Raw genomic sequence first — 9013 nt, 5'->3', positions numbered from 1 at the left:
AAAAAAAATGCTGCAAAAATTTATCTTAGTTGGAAAAAGATAAGATGTAGTATTCATTTTATTTATTGTCTCTCAATGGTCCACAAAAGATTCCAGGAATAATACTTGAGCCAGAATCTAAGCAGAGCTTTTTAAATGGCTTTTTCATTAAAAAAAAAAGAAACCTTGGTTAATACAACACAATAAGTCATTGATAAAATTATTCTGGTTTGTGTACCTAATAAAATCTTTGGCTGAACATATTATTCAATCCAGCTAATTTTTAGGCACATCAATCAATTTTGGGTTTCAAGGATGGCAGAGGATCGGGATTATAAAACACAGTATGAATATGGTTTGTAGGAACCAATAGATGTGGCACCACCTGCAGATGCCATTTCTATGCATTGTCTTTGTGCAATAAAGTAACATTACACCAAATATTTCTCATCCCTGAAACTTTTATTGATTGGTATATAAACAGTATCATTCATAACCTAATCAATCCCCCAAAATGTTTTATCCATTCAATTTTCAAAACAATGAACAATCCTAGTTAATCCATTCAATGTTCAAGATAGTTAACAATTTTAAACAGGATCCCCCCCAAAGTGGCAGAAGCCTAGGTTTTGTTTTTTAAATATTTTTCAATGCTCTGACAAATATACTCGACTACTAAATCCCAGAGAGACTTACTGTAGCAGTAAAAATAATTCCCATACCACAGATGTATTGCGCAGCAGCCTAGGAAATCTAGGTTCTGCCCAAAACTAAGATGTTCCACAGTCATACATCAAGATCTCAGTCATGCATGTGCCCATATAAAAATAAGTATTCAAAGCTATGATTATAGCAGAAGAGAAGCCTGAGTTCTGAGATTTGTTAAACAGCTAGCTCCAATCTTTCCATAAAGAGAGCAAAATAAAAGAGAGATTGGCAGAATATTTTCTCCCAATGTTTTATCAACTGCTTTTCTATGGTTCTGAGAGAAGGCAAACTTTAGTCTCCATTTCTCTGCATGATCAGCCTTAGCAATGACTTCGGCTGAGGTAGTGGATTTCACTTAATCAGACTGACCATGAAGTTCCTACTAAATATGAGTTTAGACAGGGTTGAATGAATTACACTAGTCCCTTAAAAGGAATCTTTAATTACCTTATATAAAAATAAAAATATTTATATTTTAAAGAAAAGTGCCATGGATACCTCTCTTCCTGGAATATTTCTAGATTTGAAGCTACTCTAGTTGTTTTTAAGTTAACTGCAGATCTTGCCCAATCCCAATCCCAGAGAAACATAACTCAGCAAGTCTTTTACTGTAAAAGTGCCACTAACATTTTGGCACTTTTTTCAGTAACAGTGCTATAGTATTGCCCTAAAATTCCCATCTTCAGACACATTTTGCAAACACCTTTTTATTTTCTCACCTGATCCCAATGTGCCATGCATGCAACATTTACTATCCACTCACTCCAAGGGAGCACACATATCCACTGATCAAAGGCTCATGAAGAGATCCATACATCCCTGCTGACCCTTCCCCACCACTTCCAGATACATTCATCCCACAGACAGTTGAAGGATCACTTGATTTGCAGTCCATTTGGCTTCACTGCTTTTGACATCTGCTCTTTGCTGGAGTGCTGGGTGTGGGAAATAGCATTTTATCAACCTGGGGTGCGAGCAGTTAGAGTCTCTTGCATTTTTTGGCGACAATGGGCATATTTCTGCAGAATCTGCCGAGTATGCTCCTCTTCTTCACGCTGCAGGATACGCAGAAAATTTTGCAATTCAGGCATGCTAAAGGCATCCCACTGCAAAAAGCAAGAAAATTGAAGTAATTATTACAATGTGTTTTTATCATAGTGATGAGCTTATGAGTACAACCACTAACAGAGATATATTTCATCATCTTTTAGATTATTTTTCTAGAATCTAAAATAAAGGACTAATCCAAGCATAAGATTCTGGCACAGAAAACCACTCTATTTCTTACGCATAACACAAAAGATACCTTTTGTTAGTGGCTCCTATTTAAAAGAAACACATAAAAATAGTTCAGGAGTATGATATGAATCAAAGCAGAAGGCAAATTGGCAATCTTTGATTTCAAGTTTTCCAAAAACAAGCAGCATTATGTAAATGTTAAATTCAAAGCAAATGTAAAGGTTTTATTTAAAAAATTCTTTATAATACTTGTAAAACACTAATGTTCAGATGTGTAGCACAAAATTTCTTTCATTTTAATAAACCGCAATAGTACTATAACTTTCATATATACATGATTCTTAGCAATAGTCACCTAAAGGTTATTACAACTGTTAAATAGTCCAGTTTGGTTGTTCTGTACTCAATATTATTTTTTGTATGCTATAATTTTTTTTAAAAAGGAGCAGCTTTCTTGCAAAAAATATTGCATTGCAATACTTCGTACGTTGCAGATGTATACACTATTGTTAAAAAGCATGCAACAGGAACTAGAAGATCAAGGCCAGTGCCATTCTCTAGCTGTTGAAATCAAGGTAAAGGCCACTAGATAACAAATAGCTAGATAGCAGATAGCTATGGAGGTTGTCCTACTGCCAAGTCATGCAGGTTCAACAATAAACTTTAGACACATCAATATCTATACTCACATTGACTTCACCAGTCTCATTTTCCTTCAGAACAAAACTGAGTGTTTTTTCGTTAGGACCAGCAAGTAGTCGGAGGCGCAGGGGTTGCTCCTCATCAGAAAGCTTACGGATATATACTGACATATGAAAGAATAAGAAAATGAATGACTGAGTCTTCCAGGTATCACAGCTCTGATTATATAATTAACAATAACAATAACACTCTGAAATAAACACTAATTTTCATTAAAATTCTTTGTTTATTTTATCTTGAAGATAACCTTGTCCTGGGTAGTTTATGGTCTGTTTTGTCTCATCCTCATATTTTTCAACTCGTTCAATATGAACTTAGTTCATAAAGTAGTTCTCAACTTACATCAGTTCATTTACTGACTGGTCAAAGTAACAATGGCACTGAAAGTGACTTATGACCATTTTTCACACTTATAACCCTTGCAACATCCCTGTGGTCACCTGATTAACATTCAGCTGCTTGACAACTGGCTTATATTTATGATGGTTACAGTGTCTTGGAGTTATGTGATCATCTCTTGTGACTTTCTGACAAGAAAAATCAATGGGGAAATCCAATTCGTGTTACTAACCGTGTTACTAACTTAATAAATAAAATGTGTCACTTAACAGCTGTGACAAAAAAGGTCATAAAATGGGGCAAAACTTAACAATTATCTAAATAACAAAATTTTGTTGCTTAGCAACAAAATTCCCTGGTTCAATTGTAGTTGTAAATGGAGGACTACCTGTATAATATTTTGACCATCACATCGATATTTAGACAATCATTCTTAATGGCTTAATAAAGCAAAACACTGCCTCTCATAAAAGTATTCCTTTGCTGCCCAGTTCAAGTGGATTCACAATTACAGCAGAATTAAAGCAAAACCATAATGAGAAGAGAGGAGAGGAAAGGAAACGAAAAGACACTATCCTGTCCTCAAAACTTCCCAACTCTCCCAGTCTACTGGGCTATTCAAAAAGAATAAGCTTGACAGCCTTGGGGAAGTCCAATAAGGAGGCTGCCATGTCTCCCTTCAAGTGGGGAAGAATTCCAGAAGTTGAGGGTTGTAACACAGAAGGATTCATTTTGATTCCATGGGCCCTTGATTTCTTATGCATCCTCCCACTGTATGTATGTACTGACCGAGCAAATTCCCTGCTAAATATGGTCCTTAAGATATATCCAATTTACAATGAGTTTCATGTTGGTTCTTTTGAAGAAATTCAAAAAGAAAGATCGAATACCTTGGTCATCTTTTTCTGTTCTCTCAAAGAGGGCAAATTTGCGGGGATTGTCAACAACCATGAATTTCTTGAGCAGGGCTTCAATGACTTCACTGGATTGTGTACGAGAAATTAAATGCAGATGCTTGATTGTATCCTTTGGTAAGTAGAATGAAGTTCGGCGCTTTACAGACTGGTTGCGCACAGAACTCTTCCTAGTGTCCTGGATTGAGGGCGCTTTCTTATTGGCAGGTACTGACACAGGCCGTATCAGCTTTAGCTGTACCTTAATGAAGCCAGTATAGGACCCATCTTTATTCTGCAAGAGTAGAACAGTTGAATTTGACAAACAATCCAACAAAAAAATATCTCGAAGAGAGTCATAGGTGCAACATTTGGAAAAAGGACTTGAATGGAATTTTTATTTTGTTTGCTAAAAACAGCTAGGAATTACATCTATGAAATGATTCCAATGTTAATATTTTAAATGACTGAGTTAGTGATTAAGGGAAGACACAGGGCTCTCTTGCTGAGATGTAGAAATATAACTGGGGCCTTGAGTTACAGTTGTTTTGAAACTTACCAAACTCATAAAGAGGTTACTGTTTATCTGGCTATTATATTCTTTTATCTTTTGCTCAATGTCGGCTTGGGACAGAATGGGTTTTTCCAAGTCAATCTGTTCATCCTGCAGAAGAATCAATAAATTTAGATTAGTCTAGTTAGTCTATCAGTCTCAGAAAAATAAAATGCAAAGGAGAAAAATAGCAATAGCACTTGTATGCCATTTACAGTGCTTTACAGCACTCTCTAAGCCAGTGGTTCTCAACCTGGGGGTCGGGGGCCCTTTGGGGGTCGAACGATCATTTCACAGGGGTCGCCTAAGACCCTGGGAAAAGACAAATTTCCCATGGTGTTAGGAACTAAAGCTTCTATTATGGCACCTTGGAACATATTTTTACAATCTGACCAATCAGGTGTTTACAGTGGGGATGTCCCTCTGACCTTCCTGCCAATCAGCTTAAAGCTCCGCTAGGAGAATTGGTGCTAGACTTATGGTTGGGAGTCACCACAACATGAGGAACTGTATTAAGGGGTCGCGGCATTAGAAAGGTTGAGAACCACTGCTCTAAGCGTTTTACAGAATCAGTATATTGCCCCAACAACCTGGATCCTCATTTTATCGACCTTGAAAGGATAGAAGGCTGAATCAACCTTGAGCCTGGTGAGATTTGAACTGTCAAATTGCAGGCAGCTGACAGTCTGCAGTACTACATTCTAACCACTGCTCACCACAGCTCTTGAAAAGAAAGATTTCTTGGTAAGGCTTTCTCATCCCGCTTTATTTTAATAATACTGTATAATGAGAATATTTTACTTGAAATTCACCAAAGAACTCCAGAAACTTGCTTGCCTGTATAGTATCAATGTGGAACATCTTTTTCCCACAGGTAAAGTATACACATATGCACATGCAGCTCATTTCTTCCTGTTTCTTATATAGAAGAGGCCTTTCCTTCAAACAGAAGTTCCAATATCATTTTACAGTTGTTTTTGCTATCACCTCTGCCAAGAAGCCTCCTTTTTGCAGAGAAGAAAGCAGGTATACTTTCTCTCCCACTGGGTTTATGTATTTGGAGGTAAGCCGCTGCTTCCAACTACTACAACAATCTACGTAAAGTCAAAAATCTTGTTATTACCTTTGGAAGGAGGGGGTATGTCTTCCAAAGCAAAGCTGAAATACATAAGAGCCTCTCAATATATGCATGTACTGTATACAGAATTTTCTAGTGATCATGCTATACTGCCCTTCATTTTAAAAAGTTATAAAGCTGCTTTTAATACTTAGTTTTATAAAACCTTATTTCAGGCTTCCTACAAACAGCTTCCCCTATCTCATTCAACCAGGATAACCATTACAGATGAAATCTAAAGGGGAAATTAAATTATAAACCTAAGTCTGAATCTCTAAGAAACTGTTCTTTGAAACTCTCTGGATTCAAAATGTAAGTTTACCTGCATGCTAATAAAGACATTTACAATGGAAATAGCATATGAACCAAGGCTCTGCTGTCAAAAACACTTCTGGTATGAAGCTTCTAAGCTTCTCTTGGAAATCTAGACATGAAAACAATAGTTTTCTATTGAACTTAAACAATAGTTTAGTAGTTCAATAGTATAAATAGTGAGGGGTAAGTATAATGAAATATGATATTGAGATCCAAACTCTCAACCCCAGCTCCCCCAAACTTCAGGTGAAGTCATTATTCTATCTTTTACTCCACTAAATATTTTATTCACTCAAAACCTGAATGACCTCACTGTGCGGGCCTGTAGTTCTCAAAGCAATCTCACATTTCCCAGCATCAGCTGTAAAAAGCAGAAGACTAAATCATTTGGTATCATCATTGGGCGTAACAAGAGAAACTGAAATAATCACACACCACACCTTTGTTTGATGTTACATCAAACCCAATTATATGAGACTTAATTGGTCTCATGATTAATATGCAGCAGGCTGCCAGCCAGAGATCTATTACCACAAGAAAGCCAAAAGAAGTGGTAGTTAAAATTACTCCTGAAAATTACAGCATCTTGCTACCACCTGAAATTCCCAGCAGCTACAAAACTGACATTTAGTTAAGATAACCATGAACTAAAGAAGCTTATTTCTGCAAAAACATGTTGAAATTATACTAATATAAAATAAATTTATGTTTTAATTACTACCTTACCATTATTTTTTTTCCTATTTCTCTAGTATCGTGCCATAAAAGGGATGGCAAAAGGCATGCTACATTGCCTATAAAAATAAAGTCTTGTTTTATGTTATTGCTGTACATAGCAAGATATTGGAAAAACAATATCTCTGAACATATTTATATATTGTTACAAACACCTGCTATTTTTTTTGTCTTTAAAGCAAGATAATTCATCTGTAAGATTTTTTTCACAATATGGTTAACAATGGGGCGGGGAGTCATCAAAGGAGAGCAAAGTTCCTGATATGGAGGCATACAACATTCGTAAAAGTTAATCATTCAATTTGTGAAATGATAGGAGTTTTATTCCGAGAGAAGGGGGAGGGGAGTTTTCCTCTTTGCTTAAGTACAGTTGGCCCTTGTTTAACTAGTCATTCAGCAACCGCTCAAAATTATGATTGCTCATCATTTGCGACCTTTCTAGCATCCTGCAACAAAGTCAATGAGAGACCTGGCAGGACTTTGCAAATGACCATATGAAAGTTTTTTGCTTAATGACGCATGGTGATTCACTTAATGAAAAACAACCAGGGGTGTCAGATTTTCTGTGGCTAAGCAGCAGTCATGTGACACTGTGTATTATGACTATGCCACTTAACAATGGAAATTTCCCAGTCCCAGGTTTTAAGTGAGGACTACTTGTAGGCAGAAATGAGATAAATTCCTGGGCAGAGGAACAAGGAACTATCTGGTCCATTCTGAGTCAGCCCACCCTGCAAGGATGTTTAGACAAAGCACTTAAGACCTGCACTGGCAGAAAATGACAAGAGCACAGATCAGAAATTAAGATTTATTTTATGGCAGTTCCAACTTAAGAAAGAGCTACACTCAGGACAATGAAGATCTTTCTTTTTTAAACAAGCCCTAGTCCATAAATTAGTGGGGATGGGAGGGATTGATCATGTATTTAATTGTTGGTGATTTAATTGTACTAATTGAGATAATGGGATGTCTCATATATAGCTTACTGCCTATAATCTTGTGATAGCAGGATGGTTAAATAAATCTGTGTTGCGATATGCAACTATCTTGAGAAGCTCTTGGTCAATTACCACTCTACATTGCTTTCCTAATAATTGAACAATAGGTAATTCTATTGTTATAAAAAGAACATTACTCAGAAAAACAAGATTTTCAGTAGACAAGCTTTTAGAAGTCTTTTTAAATTAACAATGTAAGAATACATAATAAATCTACTCCATAAATGTAACCCTTCATGTTAACAAAAACATTTCAGATTCCATGTTCATCTGGACAACTGTACAAATAAAACAACTTTTGCCTACAAGTGTAACAAAAACCTACTCTTCGGTTATTTGCTTCTGATTGCATCAGCCTTCTTTCCTGCTGGCATTCTCTAGTGGAGGATGGGAGATTGTGGGGAATTCCAGATGAGATCATTAAAAACCAATTGGAAATCTCTAAGGATTACTGAAAATCATTTCCTATGTCACCACAATAGTAAACACATGAGTCAATGATTTATGTGATTTGCTCCCATTTCCCCAGATAGAATCCTTCAGAGGCAAGACATGTGTAGTGTTATGCTTAAATTATATGGTATACATATGAAACAGACAACAAAAAAACTTTTAACAGTTTCTGTATAATTAAATCAGTTTGATAAAGAGATTCAAATATAATATTTGTGTGTGGTAATCCCAAACTAAAATCCTTGTAGGTGGTTTTAGGCAAATCAGTTTAGTTTACTACACAGCTGTTGAGAGACAAAATTACGCAAAGTTCCTTGGAGGAAAGGTGGGGGTACAAAATTTTGCAAATAATGAAAAACAAGCTGAATTGTAGAAAGAACTGGGGAAGTAGAATTTGTTAGCAAGATACAGTATATATCTCAAGGATTTACTAGCAAAACATTGATAATCTTAAAATTATATGCCATTTTTCCAACTGAAACAAGAGTTTTACAATGTATGAGAGCAGCATAAAATAATGTAATCCAGACTCCTGAGAGGGCCATCTCTTTACCATTTCTAGTATTTTTAAAGGATTATCACCAATCTGTTTATTGCCAATTCTCTTTTATTTGTAAACATAGGAGGTGCCAAAATATAGACCAGTGGTTCCCAACCTTTTTTTGGCCATGCCCCTCTAAGCATCTCTAAAATCCTGATCCCCCCCCCCATATAATTCTTACTATTCAAAAATGAACTCCTACTCACACAGAGGAAGCCTAAAAGGCCATTAACCTGGTTTAAAGAAGGTTCCAATTGCCTCCATTAAAAAGCAAATTGCCTCCCTGTGAGGCATGGGCCCACATGGGGAACCAGGGCTATAGACTAACAAGGTTTATTTGAGAGTGGTTCTTTTTCTTAACCTGATCATTAAGGAAATCACAAAATTTCAGACAATGGAATGAAAAACCATATTAAAAACACATCTAGATTGGTTATGCCT

The 9013-nt window shown here is 36.2% G+C and overlaps 1 protein-coding gene across 2 annotated transcripts in view; it reads right to left on the bottom strand.

Moving 5' to 3' along the window:
• Positions 1–422: 422 nt before the first annotated feature.
• Positions 423–9013, bottom strand: part of RASSF1 (Ras association domain family member 1) — a 39194-nt gene continuing 30603 nt past the window's right edge. For both annotated transcript variants that reach the window (XM_070738744.1, XM_070738745.1), the window contains 4 exons: positions 4420–4524; positions 3858–4155; positions 2616–2731; positions 423–1793 (listed from right to left, as the gene is read on the bottom strand). In XM_070738744.1, the coding sequence (XP_070594845.1) occupies positions 1647–1793; positions 2616–2731; positions 3858–4155; positions 4420–4524 (666 nt within the window). In that variant the 3' untranslated portion in view covers positions 423–1646. The remainder of the gene's footprint in view (positions 1794–2615; positions 2732–3857; positions 4156–4419; positions 4525–9013) is intronic.

This window comes from Erythrolamprus reginae, chromosome 2 (assembly GCF_031021105.1).
Source record: "Erythrolamprus reginae isolate rEryReg1 chromosome 2, rEryReg1.hap1, whole genome shotgun sequence".
Classification (NCBI taxonomy): domain Eukaryota; kingdom Metazoa; phylum Chordata; class Lepidosauria; order Squamata; family Dipsadidae; genus Erythrolamprus; species Erythrolamprus reginae.
The sequence above is the reverse complement of the archived record's forward strand: the minus strand, read 5'-3'. Positions and strand labels throughout refer to the sequence as shown.